Below are 27,657 nucleotides of genomic sequence, written 5' to 3'. Positions count from 1 at the left end.
AGGACCCCGACCAGCATTTGTGAAAATCTTTTATACCCCATGTGTACGTGTCTGAACCCACCACCCCAAATTCCTTGAGATTTACAAAGGAAGGGTAAATACAATCACAATAACCCCATCATTCATGTGTTATGTGTTCAAACAGTTAATAATCAATAAACCCAAGGTTACATTTCAAACAGTTAATAATGAATAAGCCCGAGGTTACCTTCCAAGAGATACAGAAAAATTTGTGACCTGTCCAGAGGCAGGGGTGATCAGTGTATGTTTTCTCTTAGGTGATGAGTAACCTTGATCTTCAAGGTTCCCCTGTCCAGAAGGGGTCTTATCCATCTGTTGTAGTTTCCATAGGGACTGAGCACAGAGTTCAGAGTCCATTGGAGAGGTGGCTGAGCATGATCAGCATGAGCAGGCCTAAGATGGAGTCCAGGCCCTATGAATTCCCTCTTCAGTCATAGTTTTTCTTCCAAGGAGCAAGCATCTTTTAATTTCATGGCTGCACTCATCATCTGCCATGATTTTGGTGCTAAAGAAAATAAAATCTGTCACTGTTTTCACTTTTTCTCCACCTGTTTGCCGTGAGGTGATGGGACCAGATGCCCTGATCTTAGTTTTTTGAGTGTTGAATTTTAAGCCAGCTTTTTCACTCTCCTCTTTCACCTTCATCAAGAGTCTCTTTATCCTCTTTGCTTTCTGCCACTAGAGTGGTATCATCTGCATGTCTGAGGTTGTTGATATTTTTCCCGGCAATCTTGATTCCAGCTTGTGATTCATCAGCCGGCATTTCACATGATGTACTCCGCAGAGTTTCCAGAGTAGGACCTGTGTTTGAATGTTTGTCTCTTGGGCTTTTGTTGTGCTGATTACAGGAATAAATGAAGAGAAGACGCTGGGAAAGCTAAGTGGATTTCTGGTGCCCTTCAGTAGGCCAGAGAGATTGGAGAGTGGGTAAGAGTGGAGCAGAGTCAGTGCAAGCTCAGGTTTTTGTGGGAGGAGGGAGATTTGAGGGCGAGGAATTGACACTTATGGCATGGTAAATGGGAGAAGAGGTTTTTTAGCATTTTTTGGTTTCTTTGCCTCTTTGAGAATCTTCAGTAAAAGTTTATATTCCATCTTTTTTTTTTTTTTTTTTCCTGGATGTTGGACTTGAGTTTCTTCTGAATGGAACATCGTGGTTGGACTGGGCACAAGGAACCCCAGTGTTATTGGGTTACACTTGTGTGATATGTCGGGGGCTTACTCTATGTATCCTGTTACATCCTGACAGCAGTATCAAACCACTAAAGAGTATCAAATAGGAGGAAAAAGTGGTTGGACTTGAAGGATTATCTGGCTTTTGTGTGTAGGGTGGGCTGAAGGGGCCAAGACCAGGATCAGGATGGCCATCTGGGAAGCTGTGAGGATGGTCAAGAGGAGATACATGCATGTGTGCTCACTTGCTCAGCTGTGTCTGACTCCCTTGTAACCCCATGGATTGTAGCCCACCAGCACCTCTGTCCATGGGATTTCCCAGGCAAGAATACTGGAGTGGGTTTCCATTTCCTTCTCCAGGGGATCTTCCTGACCCAGGGATCAAACCCACGTCTCCTGCATGGGCAGGTGTGTTCTTTACCACTGAGCCCCCAGGGAAGTCCCCAAGAGGAAACATGTATTGTAGAAGTCTGCAGTAGAGCAGGTCTACAGTAATGTGTAGTGCGGAATCTTGTTCACAGTAATTCTTCCTAAGGCCCACTTGACTTTCTACTCCAAGGTGTCTGGCTCTAGGTGAGTTACAACACCATCGTGGCTTTCTGGGGCATTAAGACCTTCTTTGTATTGTTCATCTGGGAATTATTGCCACCTCTTCTTAATCTCTTCTGCTTCTGTTAGATCCTTCCCATTTCTGTTCTTTATTGTGCCCATCCTCACATTACTATGAACAAAGCTAGTGGAGATGATAGAATTCCAGCTGAGTTATTTAAAATCCTAAAAGATGATGCTGTTAAAGTGCTGCACTCAATATGTCAGCAAATTTGGAAAACTCAGCAGTGGCCACAGCACTGGAAAAGGTCATTTTTCATTCCAATTGCAAAGAAAGGCGATGCCAAAGAATGCTCCAACTACCATACAATTGTGCTCATTTCACCTGCTAGCAAGGTAATGCTCAAAATCCTTCAAACTAGGCTTCAACAGTATGTGAATTGAGAAATTTCAGATGTACAAGGTAGATTTAGTAAAGGCAGAGGAACCAGAGATCCAGTTGCCAACATCCACTGGATCATAGAAAAAGCAAAGGAATTCCAAAAAACCATCTACTTCTTGTTCTTTGACTACGCTACAGCCTTTGACTGTGTGGATCACGACAAACTGTGGAAAATTCTTAGAGACAGGAATACCAGACCACCATAGCTGTCGCCTGAGAAACCTGTATACAGGCCAAGAAGCAATAGTTAGAACCGAACATGGAACAATGGACTGGTTCAAAAATGGGAAAGGAGTATATCAAGGCTGTACATTGTTACCCGGCTTATTTAACTTACAGGCAGAGTACATCATGTGGAATGCTGGGCTGGATGAATCACAAGGTAATCAAGATTGCTGGGAGAAATATCAACAACCTCAAATATGCAGATATTACCAGATTAATGGCAGAAAGTGAAGATGAACTAAAGAGCCTCTTGGTGGGGGTAAAAGAGGAAGCTGAAAGAGTTGGCTTAAAACTCAACATTCAGAAACCAAGATCATGACATCTGGTCCCATCACTTCATGGCCAATAGATGGAAAAAAGTGGAAAGAGTGACAGGTTTTATTTCTGGGGGCTCCAAAATCACTGCAGATGGTGACAACTGCCATGAAATTAAAAGAAATTAGAAGTTTTTCTTGGAAGAAAAGCTATGACAAACCTAGACAGTGTATTAAAAAGCAGAGACATCACTTTGCTGACAAAGGTTTGTATAGTCAAAGCTATGGTTTTTCCAGTAGTCACGTACAGATGTGAGAGTTGGACCATAAAGAAGGCTGAGTGCTGAAGAATTGGAATGGTGGTGCTGGAGAAGACTCTTGAGAGTCCCTGAAACAGCAAAGAGTGTAAACCAGTCAATCCTAAAGGAAATCAACCCTGAATGTTTATTGGGAGGACTGATGCTAAAGCTGAAGCTCCAATACTTTGGCCACCTGATGCGAAGAGCTGACTCATTGGAAACGACCCTGATGCTGGGAAAGATTGAGAGCAGGGGGAGAAGGGGGCAACAGAGGATGAGATGGTTGGATGGCATCACCGACTCAATGGACAGGAGTTTGAGCAAACTGCGGAAGATAATGAAGGACAGGGGAGCCTGGTGTGCTACAGTCCACGGGGTCACAAAGAGTCGGACACGACTGAGTGACCGAACAACAAGTGCAGAATCTTACAGCAGTGAGGGGGCACAGCTGGGAAGGAAAGGCCCTTTGCCTTGGCCTAATTAAGATCTTAATCATATCCTGAGGTCCTAGATTGTCTTTCTGTAAATACACACCCAGAAGGAAGTTTATTTGGGCAGCACAGGACTTTGGTCTGTCCCTTGAGACTTGCCTTTGTCTTCTGAAGGGTTCAGAGAAGTCTAGACAGAAGCAGGTTTTTTTTTTTTTGAGTCTTTTGACTCACCCACACCCTCCTGGAACTTTCTCACTGGGAGTAAATAGAATCTGTCCTTATATTTGCCAAGCAGCTCAAAGTAAGTTTTGCTGTCATCACTGTGGAGGTGATTGCTGTTGGGACTGGCCAATTAATTAGTCAGCAGGACAGAAAGTTCTTGGATGGACTGGAACCCAACTGCAGTGTTCCCTAAGGCACATTGGAACAAGGGGGGAAAGTGGGCGTCTTAATCATGTTTGCATCTCTAGCAGTTTGGCCTTGTGTAACACCTGGTACTGAATTATTGCTTAATGAATGGTCCCTGAATATATTAATGAATTAGTATTACATGAAACCCTGAAAATGGTTGTATTGCATCAGGACTGTGTTGTATTAAAGCAGCAGTCCCCAACCTTTTTGACCCCAGGGACCAGTTTTGTCAAAAAAAATTTTTCCACAGCCAGGGAAGGGGAGATGGTTTCAGGATGATTCAAATGCATTTATTGTGCACTCTGTTCCGATTATTACATTTGTTATGTATAATGAAATAACTATATGATTCACCATATTGCAGAATCAGTGGGAGCCCTAAGCTTGTTTTCTGAGCTCAGGCGGTAATGTGAGAGATGGGGAGGTATTGCGTGTATGTGCATGCTCAGTCATGTCCTACTGTTTGCGCCCCATGGACTGAAGCCAAGCAGGCTTTCCCAGACAAGAATACTGGAGTGGGTTGCCCTTTCCTCCTCCAGAGGATCTTCCCACCCCGGGGATCGAACCCCCATCTGCTGCATCTCCTGCATTGGCAGGCGGATTCTTGAGCCAACGGGGAAGCCCATGAGAGATGGGGAGGGCCTGTAAAAACAGATGAAGCTTCACTCGCTCACCTCTTTCTGTATAGACTGGTACTGGTCCAAGGCCCTGTGGTTGGGGACCCTGTGTTAAATTCTGTGTTAAAGACAGAATTCGTCCATTTACTGATTCACTGAGTGAATCAATAAATGAATAAAAAGCATTTATTGAGTTCCTCCTACCACTTTGCTTTGGGTTAGGACAGTGGTTCAAACTCTTGGCTGCATCTGGAGAGTTATCAAAAATCTTGAGACGTTAAAAAAAAAAAATCCCAAAACTAGACCACACTCAAGATCAATTAAGTCAGACTCATGTCCAAGGGTGTGAGCGTGCAGAGTCTTAACCACTGGACTGCCAGGGAATTCCCTAAACCTGTTTTTTAATCACCCCATGCAGCATGCAGGATCTTAGTTTCCAGCTAGGAATTGAACTTGTTCCCCCTGCAGTGGAAGTGGGGAAGTCCCAGTGTGAGTACTTTTTAAAGCTTTCCATGTGATTCCAGTGTGCAGCCAAGGTTGAGAACCATTGGGTTAGGTGCCAAATTATAGTGAATATTTTATTGTCCCTGCGCTGGCAAGGCTCAAAGTCTAATGAAGAAAAGCTGAATTTATTCATTTATTCATTCAGTAGAATGCAGACAGTTAAATGCCCTGATGGAGATATGAAAACAGCACTGTGGGATCCTAGAGAAAGGAATGCTTAGAGGTGGCTAAAGAATATGGGAAAACCTCAAAGAGGAAGGAATTTTTTTTTCTTTTTTTTTTAAATTAATTTATTCATTTTAATTGGAGGCTAATTACTTTACAAGATTGTAGTGGTTTTTGCCATACATTGACATGAATCAGCCACAGGTGTACATGTGTTCCCCATCCTGAACCCCCTCCCACCTCCCTCCCCATCCCATCCATCTGCATCATCCCAGTGCACCAGCCCTGAGCGCCCTGTCTCATGCGTCAAACTTGGACTGGTCATCTATTTCACATATGGTAATATACGTGTTTCAATGCTATTCTCTCAAATCATCCCGCCCTCACCTTCTCCCACAGAGTCCAAAAGTCTGTTCTTTACATCTGTGTCTCTTTTGCTATCTTGCATATAGGGTCATCGTTACCATCTTTCTAAATTCCATATATATGCATTAATATACTGTATTGGTGTTTTTCTTTCTGACTTACTTCACTCTGTATAATAGGCTCCAGTTTCATCCACCTCATTAGAACTGATTCAAATGCATTCTTTTTAATGGTTGAATAACATTCCATAGTGTATATGTACCACAGCTTTCTTATCCATTCATCTGCTGATGGACATCTAGGTTGCTTCCATATCCTGGCTATTATAAACAGTGCTGTGATGAACATTGGGGTACAAATGTCTCTTTCAATTCTGGTTTCCTCGGTGTGTATGCCCAGCAGTGGGATTGCTGAGAGGAAGGAATTTTTAAGATGGGTTTTGTTCTGCAAACAGGGCTTCCCTTGTGGCTCAGCTGGTAAAGCATCTGCCTGCAATGCAGGAGACCCCGTTTGATCCCTGCGTTGGGCAGATCCGCTGAAGAAGGGACAGGCTACCCACTCTGATGTTCTTGGGCTTCCCTTGTGTCTCAGCTGGTAAAGAATCCACCTGCAATGCGGGAAACCTGGGTTCGATCTCTGGGTTGGGAAGATCCCCCGGAGAAGGGAAAGGCTACCCATTCCGGTGTTCTGGCCTGGAGAATTCCATGGACTGTATAGTCCATGGGGTCACAAAGAGTCGGACACAACTGAGCGACTTTCACTTTCACTCGAAGTGACTCTAAAGGGTACTCAGATGTGGCATTAATTAACACCAATTCACATAGGTTTTCAGTCCTTCTGATGACCTCCAGGAGAGTCACAGTTTGGTGTTGGTAGATCTTTAACACCTGTCTTACACTTGCTCATCTTTTAAAAAAAAAAAAAAAACAAAGAAGAGCAGTCCTTAAAATGTTTGGCTAGAATTTAGTTACATTATTTTGTTGTCACTCTTATTTATTCTTATGGAAAGTTTCTACAGATGACAAAAAAAAAAAAAAAAGATGACTAGTTTTTCACATGTAGTGGGATGAATAAGCTTAAAAAAAGAAGGTGAATCTGTTAAAAAAAATTACAAAGTAAATAATGGTATAAGAGACACATGTATGTGCTGTGCTGCTGCTGCTAAGTCGCGTCAGTCCTGTCCTACTCTCTGCGACCCCATGGACAGCAGCCCACCAGGCTCCCCTGTCCATAGGATTCTCTAGGCAAGAGTACTGGAGTGGGTTGCCATTTCCTTCTCCAGCTGTGCTGATGGGAGTAGGTAAATAACTAAAGGAGAGAGCCAGTTCATCAGTGTATCTTTTCTATGGTTCATGGTTTTGGTGTCAAGTCTACGAACACTTTGCCTTGGCCTGGACTCTGAACATTTTCTCTAATTTTTTTTTATAAAAGTTTTATGGTTTTATGTTTTCCCTTTGGAGCTTCCCGCATGGCACTAGTGATAAAGAATCCTCCTGCCAGTGCAGGAGATAGAAGAGACATGTGTTCGACCCCTAGATTGGGAAGATCCTCTGGAGGAGGAACTGGAACCTCACTCCAGTATTCTTGCCTGGGAAAATTCCATGGGCAGAGGATCCTGGTGGGCTATAGTCCATGGGGTTGCAAAGAGTCAGACACAACCGAGCAACTGAACACATTTATGTCTGTGAACCATTTTGAGTGAATGTTCTAATCACATATGAGATTCTAGTTTTTGTCTGTGGATGTCCAGTTGCTCCAGCACCGTTTGTTGAGAACACCCTTACCTCAGTTGAATGGATGTTGTGCCTTTGTGAAAAATCTTGGGCATATTTGTGCAAGTCTATTTCTTAGTTCTTTATTCTGTTCCATTGTCTCCACTGATGCCACAGTCTTGATTACTGTAGTCATATAATGAGTCTTTAATCACACAGCCTGATTTCTTTCATTTATCTGTCTCGTTTCAGATTATCTTAGCTATTTCTAGTTCTTTTGTCTTTCTATGTAGATTTTAGAATAGTCTTTCCTTCTCTGTAAGACATCTTGCTGAGATCTAGATAGAAATTGCATTAAATCTTTACATTGATTTGCGTAGAACTGACTTATTTACTATGCTTACGTATTTACTATGAATCTTCTAATCTGTGGACACTGAGTGTCTCTCCATCTATTTAGATCTTTTCTTTCTTTCATTAGCATTTTGCAGTTTTCTGCATAAAAGTGTTGTACAAGTTCTTTATCTGAGAACGTGCTGACATGCTTTATTCCTTAAGGATATTTTCACTGAGTATAAAATCCTGGGTTGACAGTTCTTTCCTTTCAGCCTCTAAGAAACATTGTGTCACTTCCTGCTCCTCTCTGTATTTTCTGAAGAATAATATGCTGTCTCCCTTATTATGGTAACATGTTTTGTTTGTTTGTTTTCCCCTGGCTGCTTTCCAGATTTTTTTCTTCTTTAATTTTCAGAAGTTTAATTATTCTGTGTCTTGGTGTGGATTCTTTTGTGGAGTAGGGGAGGTTCTCTTAGCTCCTTGGCTTTGTAGGTTCCTGTCTCTCGTCAAATTTAGGAAATTTTCAGCCATTTAATCTTCAAGTATCTTTTATCCCCAGCCTCTTTTTCTTCTGATTCCAGGACTGTTTACAGTAATGTTAGCAGTTGTGTTACCGTCCCACAGGTGCCTGGGACTCCGTTTTGTTTTCAGTCTCCTCCGTCTGATGTTCAGATTGGATAATTTCTACTGTGCTGTCTTCTAGTTCACTAATTCCTTCTTCAGCTTCCTCCAACCTGATGTTGAATGCTTCTGGTGAGTGTTTTTATTTTTTATTTTTTCAGTTATTAGGGTTTTTTTCAGTTTGAAAATTTCCATTTGGCTCTTCTTTTGTTTTTATAAGTATTGAATCTTTTAAAAATTTTATTTATTTTTGGTTGTGCTGGGTCTTTGTTTCTTCATGTGAGCTTTCTCTAGTCATGGCGAACGGGGGCTATTCTTCATTTTGGTGCATGGGCTTCTCACTGCATTGTCTTCTCTTATTGCAGAGCACAGGGGCTAGGCACACGGGCTTTCCTTTTTCATTTGTTTCAGTCATGTTCCCATTTGCATGTTGGGTGTTTTTATGAGATTACTTTAAAATATTTGTCACACAGTCCTTACATCTCTGTCATCATGGCATGGGTATCTCTTTATTTTTTTTGTTGTTAATTCCATTTGAAATTTCCCAAGTTTTTGACATGATGAGTGATTTTTGATTGAAGTGTGGACAGTTTAGATATTATGGTATGAGACTCTGAATCATATTTGAGTCTTGTCTTATTGATTTTTAAAATTTCTTTAATACTTGGTTTATTTTTGGCTGCATTGAGTCTTCATTGTGGCGCAGGCTCGGTTGTTGCCACGTGTGGGTTGCCCCAGGGCATGTGGGATCCTAGTTCCCCAACCAGGGAGCAAACCTGCATCCCTCGCATTGGAAGGCAGATTCTCAACCCCTGGGCCACCAGGGAAGTCCCTGCTTCAACAAAGGAGGCGGGGCCGGTGGGGAGAGGGTACACCGACTCATTCCTTCCTTGTGGGAGTACAAGTCCAGGTTCCCCGCTCAGCTTCTCTGACACTTGAAGTGGGGAGGGGTCTTCATTACTGATGAGCAGGGAGGTACAGTTCTGGCTCCCCTCCAGTCCCCCAGGGATAACTCCCTGGCTGGGAGGGGCTGGTTTGCCTCCACAGACAGTGTGAGGGTGGATTCAGGGTGTGTCTTCACTGATGAGGATGAACGGCCCTACTGGGGACTGTAGGGGCACCGCCCCAGTGGGGGCAGAAGGCCTGGGTCTCCATGTGTAGCCTGACAAGGGTAGAAATCTTGGCTTCCTTCTCAGCCTTTGCTGGTGAGGATGGTAGCAGGGCTCCCGTGTTTTTCTGTGGTGTTTGTCTGCTGCAGAGCGGTCATTGTCTGGAGGTTTTCTATTTCCCTGGACTGTGCTTTTCCTGTGTTTTTGTCTAGACACTGCAGGCTTTTACTGTGGCTATTTTTCTTTCGTCTGTGCCCTTTGGTGTTTTGAGTTGCCAGCTTCTTCAGCTCAAAGTCTCAGAATATATTTGGCCAAGTGAAAACCCAGGGAAATTGATGCTGTGTGATTCTTTGGGTCCTGGATTCCAAAGAAATCCAAAGGGGGGCTGGTCTGCCTTTGCTTTTCCATTTTTCAGAATCATCTTCTGTTTGTTTTAGATATGATGTCCAGGGTTTTTTAATTGAACTTAGCCAGAAGACTAGGAAAAAGTACCTGTACTCCCATCTTCCTTGAAGCAGATGTCTTAGTATGTGTTAAAAGCTCTCCAGGCCAAGGTTGATAACCGCTAGTATAGGTTGTAAGCTTCATGAAGACAGAGACTGTGTTTATCCTGTACGTCAACTGGTGGCTCAGATGGTAAAGATTCTGCCTGCGATGCAGGAGAGACCCAAGTTTGATTCCTGGGTTGGGACAATCCCGTGGAGAAGGGAATGGCTACCTACTCGAGTATTGTTACCTGGAAAATTCCCTGGACAGAGGAGCCTGGCGGGCTATAGTCCATGGGGTCTCATAAAGACTTTTTATATGGCTGGCTGGCTGGATGAATATTAGAATGGAATCAACAGCCAGACTGACGGACATACACCTGAGCCCCTATACATGCACATCACTGGTACGTTTGGCCCCAGAACCAATAGGAGGGCCTGACCAGCTGGTGGCTCAGAAGAGCCCTGGTGTGGGGCTGGGGTGGCCACTGCAGTCAGGCACCAGGTCACTTGACTGAAGGAGACAGAGACATTGAAGAAAATCCTGAGCACCCAGGAGATGTCACACAAAAACCCCGTGTCTGCCTCTCCTTTCTCTTCTGTCAGCTCTTTTATTTACTTCAATATCATAGTTGTTTTTTTTTTTTTTCTTAAGAAGAGGACAGCCTGGATAACTTTGGTCTTTGAGGGTGCCCTTCTCACGGCTTAGTCTCCAAGGATTTGGACCAGAGAGAAAGCATTATTCATCACATCCTGAAGCGATACGTGGGCTTGTGCTGGGCCCATACTGTGCATGCTGCGTCCTTGACTAATGTGAGCACGGATGTTTATATTTCCAATTCCATGAATTCATTCTGTAAAGCATTTATTCACTGTCCTCTGTTTCTCACTGTAGTGGAAAGGAGGGCAAATGAGGGCAAGGAGGGGCATGTCTGCAGCTCGTTCAGGTGTCTTAGAAGGTGGGTATCCCTTAGGCCTTTAAATGAGACTTGCCCTTCAGTTGCCCTTGGAGCTTACTTAGTGCAGGGCAACCAGCAAACTGCAGAAGTCTCTGTGTCCACATCTCTAAAATGAGGGCATGAAGGATCCCTTTCTTGTGCAGTTCTCAGCACTGTGAGGATTAAATAAGGAGACCACCCCACCCCCAGCCCAGTGCAGGTATATAGAAAGTCTTTGAGATATGACTTTTCTTTTTCTCCATTGCATTTCTAGACCAGAGGATACACAGAGCTGGGGTATTTTTATTTTTATACTTTTTCCCTCTGCCATTTAGTGATGATTAGCCTTCAGCTTCCCTTTCCTGAACCTAATTAAAAACAAAAATTCCAGCCTGTCCAACCAGTGCTGGGGGAGGGTGGGAGGGGCAGACAAACAATCACGCAAGTCCAACCTTCCAAAGTCTTAAGCCAAATTATACAAGGAGAGAAAACCAGTTAGGTACAGGAGGAAAGGGTTGATATAACTACATCGTTTCCAGATTTCCAATTCTGATGATTAACTAAGAAATTATGTGTAACATTTCACTGTGCTCCCTTTACAAGAAACCATGAGATACATTTTAATGAAAACTTAGTATCAGCTAAAGTTGTCCTTATGCTACGCAGCTACTTGCTTTCATTTAAATGACACTAAAAATATTGTCATTGATCCTGTTTTCCTCTTTGCTCTGGCTCCTGGGAAGCTCAGAGTGAAAACCATGGCCCAACTACAGTGACCCTTTGTGACCCATATTTACGTTCATTCTTCTTTGTCTAGCATGTGTTTATTTCCTTTAAGAACAAATCCTATGGTAAGTATTTTGGGGAGCAACACTAGGGTACCAAAACAGATCTGGAAACCCAGGCAGCTTCTTTCTTGAATCACTGAATTTCTTTTCAAACAACTTTATTATTTATATGCCATGAAATTCACCCATTCTAAGTGAATCATACAATTCAGTTATCGTTAGTAAGTGTCCAGAGTTATACAGTCACCAACAAAATCTAACTTTCAGATCAGTTCAGTCACTCAGTCATGTCCAACTCCTTCTGACCCCATAGACTGCAGCACGCCAGGCTTCCCTGTCCATCACCAACTCCCAGAGATTGTTCAAACTCATGTCCGTCAAGTCAGTGATGCCATCCAACCATCTCATCCTCTGTCGTCCCCTTCTCCTCCTGCCTTCAATCTTTCCCAGCAACAGGGTCTTTTCAAATGATTCAGTTCTTCGTGTCAGGTGGCCAAAGTATTGGAGCTTGAGCTTCAGCTTCAGCTTCAGCATCAGTCCTTCCAATGAATATTTAGGACTGATTTCCTTTAGGATTGACTGATTTCAACTCCTTGCAGTCCAAGGGACTCTCAAGAGTCCTCTCCAACACCACAGTTCAAAAGCATCAATTCTTTGGCACTCAGCTTTATAGTCCAACTCTCACATCCATACATGACTACTGGAAAAACAATAGCTTTGACTAGACAGAGCTTTGTCGGAATCTAACCTTAGAACATTGCCAACACTTTCCAAGACTCCTTCCTGTTCTCACCCCCAACCAACCACTAATAAAACACCCCAGGCAACCACTAATCCACGTTCTATCTGTATGGATTTGCCTGTTCTGAACATTTCATAGAAATGGAATCATACAATATGTGGCCTTTTATGTCTGGATTCTTTTCACTTAGCATGCTGTTTTTACAATTCCTCCATGTTATAGCATGGATTGCTACTTTGTTCCTTTTTATTGACAAATATGAATATACCATAATTTTATTATCTACTCACCAGTTGATAGACATTTGGATTGTTTTCACTTTGTGGCCGTTATGAAGAGTGCTGGAAACATTAACACACAATTACATGGGCATATATTTCCAGTTCTTTCGGGCACATATCTAGATATGGAATCACAGAATCATCTGGTAACTATGTTTAAGTGTTAAGGAAATGCCAGACTGTTTCAAAGTAGCTGTTCCCTTTTACATTCCCAGCAGCAGTATGAGGATTCTAATTTCTCCACGTCCTCGTCAACATTTATTATTGTATGTCTTTTAAAATTTTAGACATCCTGGTGGGTGTGCAGTAGTATCTCACTACGGTTTTGATTTGTGTTTCCCTGGAGACTGATGCTGTCGAGCATCTTTTCATGTGCTCGTGAGCCATTCCTATATCTTGCTTCGTGAAATGTCTATTCAGGTCCTTTTTCCATTTTTAAATCGGTTTATTTGTCTTATTGTGAGTTGGAAGAGTTCTTTATGTGTTCTGGAGACAAGAGATACATGATCTATCAGATATACAGTATACAAACATTTTCTCCCATCCTGTAGCTTTTCATTTGCTCTTGAAACACACAAGTTTTTAGTTGTGATGAAGACCAGTTTAGCCATTTGTTTCCTATATTGGTTGTGCCTTTGGGGTTGTGACTAAGAAAGCTTTGGCTAACTCAAGGTCATAAAGATTTTCTTCTCTTTCTTCTAAGATGTTTAAGAGGTTTGGCTCATACCTTTAGGACTTTGGGTGTGAGTTGGGTTAGTCTGTGTGTGTGGTGTGAGGGGAAGGTTTGGTTCAGCTTTGTGCAGGAGCATCACTGTCTGTCTGCAGCCTTCCCTCACCTCCTCGCCTTCTGCCTGGAGGTGAGCAACACTGCCCCCCAGCGGCAGCCTCCGCCCGCATTTCCGCCTCACTTCAGTTCAGGAGGCTTGAATATCTTGACTGCGCAACTCTTAATTCCAGTTTTCCGGAAGAAGAATTGGACGGATTGGCCCATTTGGAATCAAGAGACAGCCCTTGGTCCAATCACGTTGAGTTGACATGGTGTGACTTTGGCCACCAGGACCCACTCCTGGACGAGTGATCGTTCTCAGAGAGGAGGCTTGGTGTGAGCTGGGCAAGTACCCCCAAAAAGTGTCTCTTCAGCCTCAGGCTCATTGTCTTGTATTCACCACCCTGGATCCCCTGTGAACTAGATTCACATCTCCAGTTCAGGGCTCACAGGTCAGATCCCCCAAACTGGTTTTTGCTCCACCTGTGTTTAAGTGTCCAAGAAAACAAAGGAAACAAGCAACCAACTGACAACTTTAAAAAAAAAAAACCAACAACTAAGAGTTTTCATGCAAAAATCCAGCTTTTAGGATTCATTCTAAAGTTAAGCAGATCTGGACTTGCCTGTTGGTGGCATCTGAGTGGCAACTGTCCTCTTCAGACAAAAGACATGGTCTCCTGCTTGCCCCAGCCCCTGCACACCATCTTGCTCCACACACAGTCCTCTGTTCTTATTAACTTTTCTTGCCTGACTCTGTGGCCTTCCCTTGTAGTTCCGTCGGTAAAGAATCTGCCTGCAATGCAGGAGACCCAGGTTCGATTCCTGGGTGAGGAAGATCCCCTGGAGGCGGAAATGGCACCCCACTCCAGTATTCTTGCCTGGAGAACTCCATGGACAGAAGAGCCTGGTGGGCTAGAGTCCAGGGGGTCGCGAGAGTCGGACGTGACTTAGCGACTAAACCACCATCCTGACTCTGTAGATGTTTCAGTGTGTGCCTCCACCCCCAGAAAAATCTCTGGGGCCACTGCCTGCCCACAGAGTCCTCTGCCTCTTGTGTCTCACCCAGAGGCTGACTCTGAGCCCAGCAGTGTCCTAGTTTTGAGTCAGCCACATTCGTGCAGTGCTGGGCTCATAATGGAATTTTGCTATTTGCATTCAGCTCTCTGCACCACTGCCAGTGGCATTGATAAACATGAGCGTTTGATGGAAATGATGCCAGGGCCAGGCTCAATGAGAATATGCAGTACTTGGGGCCCCCTCATGCATGGCGCCTCTTTCTTAGAATTAGAGCAAAGAATTTAATGTTCTGGCTTACTTGACCACAGTAACCCCACCCAACACAAATGAGGCAGAAGGCAGAGTAGTTTGGAACGGGGAGTGGTGAGGGAGGCACTTCAGAATGTATCACAAAAGGAATCCCAAACTCCCGCTTTCTACCAAAGAAAATAAAAGATGTTCTAAGAGTGTGGAAGACATTAAAAAACTTTTTTTCAGTGGGATAAATCTATTTTATATTGCTTTTAAAAATGAGGACAGTTAGTTCTTACTCATCCTGTTACAAAACTAACATGTCTGTCTTCGTTGTTGAAATCTTGGAAAATGTGAGAGATAATAAATATTATTTACTACCCAGAGGAAACCACTGTTAACATAGCAGAGACTCACCCTCTCTCTAAGCCCGTTAATTCACAGAACTGACATCATCCTGTCCAAACAACGTCTGTTGTAAATATAATTTCATCATAAGCATCTTCCCATATCATTACTGGTGCTCCATAAATGTGATTATCGATGACTGCAGCTATCCCATAATATGTGTAGTTCCCAAAGGTTAGATTATTTCCTTTTGTTTCTTACCATAAATAATGGTGCAGCGAGCATCTTTATGCGTAGATCTTTTTTTTTTTTTTTAAGATGTGCACATATATTTTCTTTTTTTTTCCCATTTATTGTTTATTAGTTGGAGGCTAATCACTTTACAATATTGTAGTGGTTTCTGTCATACATTGACATGAATCAGCCATGAATCTACATGTATTCCCCATCCCAATCCCCCCTCCCACCTCCCTCTCCACCCGATCCCTCTGGGTCTTCCCAGTGCACCAGGCCCGAGCACTTGTCTCATGCATCCCACCTGGGCTGGTGATCTGTTTCACCCTAGATAATATACATGTTTCGATGCTGTTCTCTCAAAACATCCCACCCTTTATGCGTAGGTCTTTATTCATGTTTTGGATTATCATGAAAGAAGTTTCCTGGAAAACGCTGGAAAGTTCACTGAAAGGTATTGGTATTCATCAATAGTACAAATCTTATCTCAAGTTTTTGTTGGTTTAAAGATGAAAAATACGCCCACAGCTTCTGCACTGAGGTCCTTCCTATGCCTTCTGCTGCTCTTTCCCCCTGTGGGTCTTCGTTTCAGAGCTCATCCAGCAAACCCTGAGCATCCACTGGGCATCTATCATGCACCAGCATAGGAGAATGGCAGCAAGGAAAAGGTGTGGTCCCTGCCGTCAAGGAGGTGGTGTCCCCTTTACGACCCTGGGTGTGACCTTCGGAAGCAGAATTGGTGGGCATAACCCCATGCCCTAAAGGTACCCCCTTGTAGTTGCAGAGAATCAAGTAAAGAAAGAATGATAAGATAGGTGATATAAAGGGGAGTATTAGGGTGTCATGAGCACAGAAATAGGAGCAGCTAAGAGCTTCAGGGCGAGAGGAGGCTCCAGGAAGGAGAAACAGCACAGGCAGAGGCATAGAGGGTAAAAACATTTACTTACTGGAGACGGGCATGGCAACCCACTCCAGTATTCTTGCCTGGGAAATCCCGTGGACAGAGGAGCCTGGCGGGCTACAGTCCATGGGGTTGCAGAAGTGTTGGACACGACTGAGCGAATAAACAACTCCGACTGAGCCCCAGCCTGCGTCCCCTGACTCCTTATTCTGTGCTCCAGTCTCTTCCAACAATTCCCTCCCAACACTTCGAACTCAGCTCTGTACTTTTATTCTTTCTTTTATTCATCCTTAAATCCCTCTTCCTTCCGCCCTACAAACTTGTACTTATCCTTCAAAGCCCAGTCACACATCACCCATGCTCTGATGTCCTTCTCCACATCCCCACTTTACCTTGGGAGAGACTGCTGCTCCCTCCCCTGTCCTGTCAGCTGCTGTGATCTTAACTCAGTTATCACACCAGTCCCAAACAACTGTTGTTGTTCATTCGCTAAGTCGCAGCCGACTCTTTGCGGCCCCATGGACTGCAGCACACCAGGCTTTCCTGGCTTCCACTGTCTCCTGGAGTTTGCTCAGGCTCATGTCCATGGAGTCGGTGATGCCGTCATGGAATTTCTAGTTTATTTTTTCTGACGCTGTCTGTTTATCTTTTGTTTTTCTTCTCATCCTAATGACAAATGCCTTGAAGTCGGGGGCAGTGCTATTGGCTAGGATTCGGTGATAGAAAACCCAAGCTAATCCAGAGGTGGTTCTGGCTGGCATGGCAACTTCACGATCATCAGTGACCTCAGCTCCTTCCCAGTTACTGCTTCACTTCCCTCATCCTGAGGCTCTTTCTCATGGTCCCAAAATAGCTGCTTAAGCTCTGCTCATCCTGTCAACATTCCAGCCAGCTGGAAGAATGAAGGGCCAAAGAAAAGAACACATCCTTGATTTCTGGAACTTGCCAGTTATGTTTCCATTTCCATTTCTTTGGAACTTAGTCATGTGGTCATACCCAGCCACAAAGAAGCCTGGGGAATGTGGTCCTATTCTAGGAAGCCGTGTTTTCATGTGAATAGCAGCAGTCTATTCCTAAATAGAAGAGAAGGGATATTGGGAAACTATTAATAGTTTCTGCCATCAGGAAAAGGAGGGAGAGGTTAGGATGATTCCTCTGAGCTCAATGGAGCTGGTTAGGGGCTTGCTGCATCACTCCCCAAGAAATGGAAGAAAACAGCACAGCTACTGTTAAACGGGCACTTCCGGTATGTCAGGCCCTGTATTAGGAGTTTATCCCTGTTTTAGAGGTGAATACTGAGGCTTCGTGAAGCGAAATATCTTGCCCAGCTAACCAGGGCAGAAGTAGGATGACAGCAGAGGTTGACTGGTTTCCAAAGCCTGGGTTCTGGACTGCTGCCTTCTCCTACTAGCCGCATGAGCTCCAAGCCTTGACTGCTGCCCTGTTCTATCACCTGCGTGAGCTCCAAGCCTTCCATGGACCAGCATTGCTTAAATGGGAGAGAAAGAGGAATGGACGAGGTACTGGGAGCCTCATCTCCCATGTAGCATCTCTCAGATCCTCCAGTTAACCTTGCCTCCCCTTTCTGGATGTCAACGGAAGTTCCTGCCCTGCGGCTCTTTATATCCAAAACCAACAATTGCCTTTCAGAAAGCAGGAGTATTTCTAATTTGGAGCCAGAGCCTCCTCTTCTTGGATACCTCCTATGACGGGGAGGTCGGTATCTCTCAAGGCAATTCGTTGTATTGTTAGACAACATCTATTTTTTTTGACACTCCTTCCTGAAAGCTGTTTTCTCTGGCATATCCTCCAGTTAGATCTGTGGCTCTCCACTGTGGCTCATTTGCTTCCCAGTGGATATCTGGAAATGTCTAGAGATATTTTTGGTTGTCGGGTCTGGGAATGAAGGAGAGGGTGTTGTTGGCGCCTCAGAGTAGATGCTGGGGGTGCTGCTAAACATCCAACGAGGCACAGGACACCCCTTTACAACAAAGATTTATCCAGCTCAAAATGTCAATAGAATGAACACTGAAAAACTCTGAGTCAGACCTAGTTTTGAATCTTGGCTTCCCCAACCGCTTCTAGCTGTGTGACTTTGAGTAAGTCGATGTTCTCCTCTGAGCCTGAGCTCACCGTTTCCTCCTCTCTGCCTTGGAGATCATCAGAAAACCTCGCTGTGGGCTTGTGGTGGGTACTTACTTACTCACAGATTTCTGAAAAGTCCCAGGGGCTAGCTGCCCCAGTCGGCACTCCCAGGGTGTGGCTGGGCAGTTGACCTTCATTTGCTGGCATGTGGACCTGATTGGATTAGACTGTAATCACCCTAGTAAAAATTCCACTGCAGCTCATGGTTTTGGAATGGAGCTATTGCCTCAACTCAGAAATGATGGCTTGCCTCTTAGAGAGGAAGGACCGATTTCTGCTTGTCAGGACATTGTCATCACAGGGGGTTAGCGGAGCACTCCTGCTCACTGTCTCAACTGATGCTCCAGACAGCCCTGGAGGGAGGGGGTACTGTGGCCTGCTCCTCGAGGGACACGGTGCTCTTGAGAACCCTTGATGCCCTGGTTCTTTCTTCTAGAAATGCCCTGTCCCGAGTGCCTCCTGAGGTTCGGTTCTCTCTCCCCAGGGCACATCCTCTCTGTAGGCTCGACCTTGACCCCAGAGAGGGCACCTCAGAGCCCAGCAGGGACTGGGCAGCCTGAGGGGGGTGTGGCACCCTGAGCAGCCTTGTGAACCCACGTCCCCAGGTACCGCCCACCCTCGGCCAGAGTGCCTGGCATCCCTTTGGCACTGAGGGAGGGAAAACCGTTCAAAGATCATTCCCCGAGGAGCTCAGATCCCCACGGGAGGGGAAAGTACCTTCCATTAGCTTTGTCACTGCGTGGGGCCTTTTCAGGGATCAGGTGAGAAAAGAGAGGCCAGAATGGCAGTCACCCAGCGCTGTGCTCAGGATGGCCCCACACTCGGGTCACTGCTCTGCTGCCTCCATCCTGCAATGATTAATAACTTTCTGGCTTTTCATTTTGCCCTGGGCCCTGCATATTATGTCCAGAGTGGGACGTGCAGGAGATGCAGATGTGACCACCCCCTCTGGCTGCCCTCTGGCTGCCCTCCCAGTGGGACCCACTGTTCCCAGGAGCCCAGTCTCTGGGGCACGCGTGCCGTCTGGCTCCCTTCTTGTCCCCCTGCCAGCCTCCCAGCCGCAGCTCCACGTACGTCTGTAGCAGCCTGGGTACTGCACTCCCCTTTCCAGGAATCCTTCTTCTGAACCACATGGTTCCAAAGAACAAAAGGGGGTTTTCTTGTTCCTAAAATGGATCCCTGAGCTGAAAAGAAACCTTTTACCAGTAAATATCTGTTGAATGAATGAGTTCTGAGCCAAGATATTTTGGAGCATCCTGCTTCTTGCTCATTTGTTTATTCAATTCACAAATATTTCTTGATATGCTCCTTTTATCTTTATAATGTTATCAAAATAATGTGCCTAAACTCTGAAAAAGAAACTGTGGTAAAAAACGGAGCTTATGATGATACTTAAGTGAGGAGTGCAGAGTTCCAAAGAATAGCAAGGAGAGATAAGACAGCCTTCCTCAGTGATCAATGCAAAGAGATAGAGGAAGACTATAGAATGGGAAAGACTAGATATCTCTTCAAGAAAATTAGAGATAGAAGAACTAAAGAGTCTCTTGATGGAAGTGAAAGAGGAGAGTGAAAAAGCTGGCTTAAAACTCAACATTCAGAAACTAAGATTATGGCATCTGGTCCCATCACTTCATGGCAAATAGACAGGGAAATAGTGGAAACAGTGACAGACTTTATTTTGGGGGGCTCCAAAATCACTGCAGAGGTGACTGCAGCCATGAAGTTAAAAGACGCTTACTCCTTGGAAGAAAAGCTATGACCAACCTAGACAGCATATTAAAAAGCAGAGATATTACTTTGCCAACAAAGATCTGGTCAAAGCTATGATTTTTCCAATAGTCATCTATGGATGTTAGAGTTGGACTAGAAAGAAAATTGAGTACCAAAGAATGGATGCTTTTGAACTGTAGTGTTGGAGAAGACTCTTGATAGCCCCTTGGACTGCAAGGAGATCCTACCAGTCCATCCTAAAGGAAATCAGTTTTGAGTATTGATTGGAAGGACTGAAGCTGAAACTGAAACTCCAATACTTTGGCCACCTGATGCGAAGAGCTGACTCATTGGAAAAGACCCTGATGCTGGGAAAGATTGAGGGTGGGAGGAGAAGGGGACAACAGAGGATGAGATGGTTGGATGACATCACTGACTAAATGGACATGAATTTGAGTAAGCTCCAGGAGTTGGTGATGGACAGGGAGGCCTGGCTTGCTGCAGTCCAAAGAGTCAGACACAACTGAGCAACTGAACTGAACTGAACTAAGTGAGGAAGATAAGGCTATGCTGTATTAGTTTTCTCCAATATTTTATCTTTCTTTGGAACTGAAGTATAGTTGATTTACAATATTAGTTTCTGGTGTATGGCAAGCTGATTCAGTTTTATATATATGTATATATATACACACATGTAATATATATATATTCTTTTTCATATTATCTTCCATTATGGTTTATTACAGGATAGTGAATATCATTCCCTGTGCTATACAGTAAGATCTTGTTGTTTATCTACTATATTTTCTCCCACATTTTATTATGAAAAGTATCAGTGAAATAGAGAATTTAGAAGCATTATAGAGTGAACACCGATACACTGTTTTATTTTTTGGATTCCACATATAAGTGATATCATACAGTATTTGTTTTTGTCTGACCTAATTCACTAGGCATTGTATTTTTATTGAGGTTATTGTTATTCAGTCGCTAAGTCATATCTGACTCTTTGCGACCCCATGGACTGCAGCATGCCCGGCTTCCCTGCCTTTCATTGTCTCCCAGAGTTTGCTCAGATTCATGTCAATGGAGTTGGTGATGCTATCTAACCATCTCATTCTCTGCCACCCTCTACTCCTTTTGCCTTCAGTCTTTCCCAGCATCAAGGTCTGTTCCAATGAGTCAGCTCTTCGCATCAGATGGCCAAAGTATTGGAGCTTCAGCTTCAGTATTAGTCCTTCCAATGAACTTTCAGGGTTGAATTCCTTCAGGATTGACTGGTTTGATCTCCTTGCTGTCCAAGGGACTCTCAAAAGTCTTCTCCAGCACAATTCAAAAGCATCAGTTCTTCAGTGCTCAGCCTTCTTTAAGGTATTACTCTCACATCTGTACGTGACTACTGGAAAGACCATAACTTTGACTAGATGAACCTTTGTCAGCTAAGTGATGCCTCTGCTTTTTATTTATGTCGACTAAAAGATGTGTACAACTTGAGAGTTGTTACGTTTTATTTGGGGCAAAATGAGGACTGCAGCCTGGGAGACAGCCCCTCAGATAGCTCTGAGAGGCTGCTGCAAAGAGGCAGTTGGGGAAGGTCAATATATAAGATTTCGGTGAAGGGGGAGTTCAATGCAATCGAGAGCTTACTCTACAAAAGTTTTTCTGCTAGTCACAAGAAGCTGATGTCACCATGAAGGGATTTAGTGTTTTTCTAAATGTGAAGCAATACAAGGATTGGGATCATGAAATCAGTTCCTGGAAATATCTAACTATCTGAAGACCTGTTCCACTAGATTCCCTGGAGAATAGAATGCCTCACTGCACCCTGGATTCCTTCAACAGGGGGAGCTGAAGGTCAGCAGCTGCAGCAGCACAAAGTTCAATCTCCACAGAAGCAGATGGCAAACGCTATTGTTCAGTCACTGGCAAATGCTCTTGGCAAGTACCAGTTTGTAGTTGACAGGCAAGTACCAGTTTGTAGCTGACAATATGCTGTCTAGGTTTGTCATAGCTTTCCTTCCAAGGAGCAGATGTCTTTTAATTTCATGGAGGCAATCACCATCCGCAGTGATTTTGGAGCCCAAGAAAATAAAATCTGTCACTGCTTCCACTTTTTCCTCTTCTATTTGCCATGAAGGGATGAGACTGGATGCCATGATCTTAGTTTTTTGAATGTTGAGTTTTAAGCCAGCTTTTTCACTCTTCTCTTTCACCCTCATCAAAACGCTCTTTAGTTCCTCTTTGCTTTTTGTCAGTAAAGTGGTATCATCTGCATATCTGAGGTTGTTCACTAGGCATAATATGTTCTAAGTCCATCTATATTGTTGCAGATGGCAACTTTTATTTCTTTGTTATGGCTGAGTAGTATTCCATTGAGTATATGTATGTATGTATATATATATTGATTGAGGCATATATATATATATATATATCTTCTCTATTCATTTGTTGATGGGCCCTTGGGTTGCTTCAGTATCTTGGCAGTTGTCAATAACGCTGTGGTGAACATTGGGGTAGAAGTACCTTTTTGAATTAGGGCTTTTGTTTTTGTCAGATGTATACCCAGATGTGAAACTGCTAGGTCACATGGTAGTTCTGTTTTTAGTTTTTTAAGGCACCTCCATACTGTTCTCCATAATGGTTATACAAATTTACATTCCTACCAACAGTGTACAAGATGCCCGTTTCTCTACATCCTCACCCGCGTTATTTGTGTTCTTTTTGCTGATCGCCATTCTGACAGGTGTGAAGTGATGTGTCATTGTGGTTTTGATTCACATTTATTTCCCTGATGATTAGTGCTGTGGAGCTTCTTTCATGTGCTAGTTGGCCATCTGCATGTCCTCTTTGGAAAAATGTCTATTAGGGTCTTCTGTCCATTTTTCAATCAGCTTCTTTGGTTTTGTGTTTTTTTTTCAATGTTGAGTCGTATGAGCTGTTTATATACGTTCAATATTAACCTCTTATCAATCATATCATCTGCAAATATCTTCTCCCATTCAGTAGACTGTCTTTCCATTTTGCCCGTGGATCCTTTTGCTGTGCAAAAGAATTCAAATTTAATTAGGTCCGTTTGTTTTGGGGCGGGTTTTGCTTTTTCTCTTTAAAAATCATAAGAATGTAGCCTTCTACCCAAGAATTTATCTGGCTTTGCCTTAATGTAGAAATAATTTTTTTTGCTGAAATATCAAGAGACATTTACACTGTTAGTATTTCTCAGTTTTCCTTAAACTCATACCACTTTTTGACTGATATAAAAATCTAACAACACCTTCTGGAAGTTTTAATACGTACCTTGACCTCCCCCCCGCCCCCCAGTTGAGGATCAACTGTAGTAGTCTGTTTTCAGTATAGTCCCACTAGCAGAGGTTGTGTTACATATTACTTTGCATAGATTATGTAATGAAAAAAGAAATTCAAATATAAAAGTGAAATGATAAAAATACTTTCTCAGATAACATATCCTCTTCCCATTTGAGAACCATTCATCTAAGCAGATTTTCTAGATTTATTTCATGCTTTATGTGCCCTGGTAACCCTCCCTTATATTGGTTAGCAGTGCTTTAGATCCAAGTAAAAACTCTCACAACAGTGACTTAAAAAGATATTTAAGTATTTCTCATAATAACCAGCCTGGTGGAAGAAGACTCCAGGGTCAGCTCAGCAGCTCAGTAATAACTAGGCTCTGAGTTGGCATCTCAGTGGTTTTCTTGATGTTTCCCTGATGGCCCCAAGATGATTGCCATTGCTCCATTCATCACTTCCTATCACAAAGAAGACGGTAAATAGGAAACACCCTTGTATTCATTTTGCTCATTTGTCAGAGAGGAAGAACTTTTCCAGAACCCCAACTCTGCCATGAGACTTCCCCATCTACCTTGTCAGCCACAGGTATGTCTCACACCCACTCCTAGACCAGCCACTGGCAAAGAGAAACAGCGGCACTGTATGCAGCTTAGACCAATCCTGATGCAACCTGCCTCCCAGCATGCGTGCAACAGGGGACTTGTACAAACCTCACCTCGTCTTAGCCCATGCCCCCTCCACTAGAATGTGAGCTCCTGGAGGACAGAGGCTTTTGCTTGGTTCACTGGTGTATTCCCAGCACCCAGGACAATGCCCAGCATTGCAGTGAATAGTCAATAATTGAAGGAAGGAGGGGCTGGCTAAGGAGGCAGGGGGTATGGGCTGCAGGTAACCAACAGTGCCTATCACCCTGATCGCATACAACCGTGGTTCAATGCCTGCGACAGCGCTGAGTGATGCTGCTGATCACGGGACCTCTGACCTGAATCCTTGTGTCTTTCTTTCCCCCACCAGGGACTGAGCCATAGCTGGAGGCTACACTTGTGCCAATGACCTGTCCCAACTCCTCCTGTGTCTTCGAAGACAAGATGTGTGAGGGGAATAAGACCGCCTCTGCCAACGATGCCCAGATGATGCCCCTGGCGGTGGTCCTGAGCACCATCTCCTTGGTCACGGTGGGACTCAACCTGCTGGTCCTGTATGCTGTGCGCAGCGAGCGGAAACTCCACACGGTGGGGAACCTCTACATCGTCAGCCTCTCGGTGGCCGATCTGATCGTGGGGGCGGTCGTCATGCCCATGAACATCCTCTACCTCCTCATGTCTAGGTGGTCCCTGGGGCGCCCTCTCTGCCTCTTCTGGCTTTCCATGGACTATGTGGCCAGCACGGCGTCCATCTTCAGCGTCTTCATCTTGTGCATCGACCGCTACCGCTCCGTGCAACAGCCCCTCAAGTACCTGCGGTACCGTACCAAGACCCGAGCATCCGTCACGATCCTAGCCGCCTGGTTTCTCTCCTTCCTCTGGATTATCCCCATTCTGGGCTGGCGTCGCTTCCGGCCGGAGACCCCAGAGCCCCGGGGGGACAAGTGTGAGACGGACTTCTACAACGTCAGGTGGTTCAAAATCATGACCGCTATCATCAACTTCTACCTGCCCACCTTGCTCATGCTCTGGTTCTATGCTAAGATCTACAAAGCCGTGCGGCAACACTGCCAGCACCGGGAGCTCATCAACGGGTCCCTCCCCTCCTTCTCTGACGTGAAGATGAAGCCGGAGAACCTCCAGGTGGGCGCTAAGAAACCGGGGAAGGAGTCCCCCTGGGAGATTCTCAAAAGGAAGCCGAAAGACACCGAGGGTGGACCGGTCTTGAAGCCACCACCCCAAGAGCCAAAGGAGGTGACATCTCTAGGTGTCTTCAGCCAAGAGAAGGATGGAGAACCGGGAAAATTCTACTGCTTCCCACTTGACACTGTGCAGACGCAGCCGGAGGCAGAGGGGAGTGGCAGGGGCTACGCAGCCATCGACCAGAGCCAGACCCGGCTCGAGATGGGTGAGCAGGGCCTGAGCATGCCTGGAGCTAATGAGGCCTTAGAGGATCAGATCCTAGGTGACAGCCAGTCCTTCTCCCGGACAGACTCGGACACCCCCGCAGAGCCGACACCTGGGAAACGCAAGTCGCCAAGCGAGTCTAGCACAGGCCTGGAGTACATCAAGTTCACTTGGAAGAGGCTCCGCTCGCATTCAAGACAGTACGTGTCTGGGTTGCACATGAACCGAGAGCGGAAGGCCGCCAAGCAGTTGGGTTTTATCATGGCGGCCTTCATCATCTGCTGGATTCCTTACTTCATCTTCTTCATGGTCATTGCCTTCTGTGAGAGCTGCTGTAACCAGCATGTGCACATGTTCACCATCTGGCTGGGTTACATCAACTCCACGCTGAACCCCCTCATCTACCCCTTGTGCAATGAGAACTTCAAGAAGACCTTCAAGAAAATTCTGCACATTCGTTCCTAGGAGAGGCTCCTGGGGCATGCAACCAAGTGATGCTTAATGACGTCCCTGAAGGAAGTGAAGGAGGAAGCCTGTTGCCTTGCCAGGCCCCTGGGCTTTCTGGAGTCGGAAGAATGGTCTTAAGGGCTGGGGAGTTTGGAAAGTTCATAGGCGCAGTGGGAAGAACAGCAGATGGCGGTGGTCAGCAGAGAGCAGAATATTTGCAAGAGACTCAGCTGTGTCCGAGCTCTCCTGTTCCTCGGGAATGTGGGGACCTCCGACTCACACCGTAATTCCAGCTTTCAAACTCAAATTATTGGGCTACTGAAGGGACGTGTGGGGAGAGTTCCAGTGGAACTCCGGAGCCCTCTTCAAATGGAGCTCCATGACTGTGGTGCAGAGACCTTAGACATGCAGATAGATGCTGTCCCCTGCCAGTGGTCACCTTGAAAGGCAGGACAGCTATTCCACTGTGACTGCCACGTCTCAGAACACCTCTTTTCTGAGCCTCTTTTGCAGCTTTCTCCAGATCCAGTGTCTGAACCACCCTGGCTATTCCACCTCATTATTTCTCACTCACGCACATCTTAAGAGTTGATGAGAAATGATGCAGTCTGCACATCCATCATTTTCAAACCCAAATTCCGTTCTTCTATTAAAGAAGAGGTTAAATGCCTCCCTCAAAGAGAAAAGGAATGTTTTAGATGGTTGTCTATTAGAAACAAAAAAAGAGGAGTGGGGAGAAGAAAGCCATATTGCTTGAGGGATGTGCCAGGTTGATGTCATTTAAGCCCGATGACACCCCACAACAGGAGGATGGTATTACTAGAAAAGCAAATGGAGGAACAGCAAGGTGCAATAAGGTACCCGAGATCATACAACTAGTTATAAGAAAGCTGGAGCAAACATCCTATGGTTTTAACTCACTGTAACACATTTTCTCCGAAAGGCAAAAATTTGTTCTATTCAGTACACACACACACACATACACACACACACACATACACAATTCCTGAGTGGTGGTGGCAGTTCACAAGAGTATGTTAAGAGGAGGAACAGCTGACATAGAATGTGGCCACAGGTGATACTTTTGGAAAGAACAGTGTACTTTTTCATCTGTGAATTCTGCTGTGTTTATCCAAGAAACTTCATCATGTACTTTTATGGTCACACTTTTAAAGTCAAAACTTACAAAGGCATGGGAACAGGCAGTTTTACTCAGTGTTTATGTTGCAATCTGGTTGTGATTATATTTTAAAACTGGATGCTAAACTGTAATATATGTAGCCAATGGGAATGCCTGTACAAGCTGGTATTTTATGTCTTGTGTTCCTGTTTGCATGATCTGTTAAAATGAGAGATTTTTACCTACTAAAATATGATCTTTGAAGCTATACTGTTGTAAGGTTGATTTATTTAATTCTGCCTTTCTGAGTCTCTTGGACTTAAGATTTTGGAAGGACTGATGCTGAAGCTGAAACTCCAATACTTTGCCACCTCATGCGAAGAGTCAACTCATTGGAAAAGACCCTGATGCTGGGAGGGATTGGGGGCAGGAGGAGAAGGGTTTGACAGAGGATGAGATGGCTGGATGGCGTCACCGACTCCATGGACATGAGTTTGAATAAACTCCAGGAGTTGGTGATGGACAGGGAGGCCTGGCGTGCTGTGATTCATGGGGTGGCAAAGAGTTGGACATGACTGAGTGACTGGACTGAACTGAACTGAAATGTAATGTTAAATGTTACAAAATTTGATACAAAGTTTCCCTTTGGTTTCTGGTCATATTTGTAAATGTCTTTAGAAAAGGACTTACTTTCTATAACACGCTTCACTCTCTACTTTGCACCTCCCAAAGTTCTTCTCCCTCAAAACTGGAGGGAGCCAAAGAGACTTTTATCCTGCTTTGGGTTATCCTGGTCTGTTTCCATGTCAGAAGCCAGGAAGAGTTGCTTCCTGGGTCCCCTCCAGACCAAGGAGCACTTTTAAGTCTTTCTAAAGACCACCCCACACAGGCAAATGGCTAAGTACCCATTACTGA

At 44.6% G+C, this 27,657-nt stretch overlaps 1 protein-coding gene across 5 annotated transcripts in view; it reads left to right on the top strand.

Moving 5' to 3' along the window:
- HRH1 (histamine receptor H1) overlaps positions 1 to 27,071 on the top strand; it is a 142,245-nt gene extending 115,174 nt beyond the window's left edge. For 4 of the 5 annotated variants that reach the window (XM_043443029.1, XM_043443027.1, XM_043443025.1 and 1 more), the window contains exon 2: positions 24,139 to 27,071. In XM_043443029.1, the coding sequence (XP_043298964.1) occupies positions 24,174 to 25,640 (1,467 nt within the window). In that variant the 5' untranslated portion in view covers positions 24,139 to 24,173 and the 3' untranslated portion in view covers positions 25,641 to 27,071. Of the gene's footprint in view, positions 1 to 16,929; positions 17,484 to 24,138 lie in introns of those variants that run through there. The other variant, XM_043443026.1, reaches the window with a different exon arrangement.
- Positions 27,072 to 27,657: the final 586 nt, after the last annotated feature.

This window comes from Cervus canadensis, chromosome 22 (genome assembly GCF_019320065.1).
Source record: "Cervus canadensis isolate Bull #8, Minnesota chromosome 22, ASM1932006v1, whole genome shotgun sequence".
NCBI lineage: Eukaryota > Metazoa > Chordata > Mammalia > Artiodactyla > Cervidae > Cervus > Cervus canadensis.
This window is presented reverse-complemented; position numbering and strand designations above follow the sequence as displayed.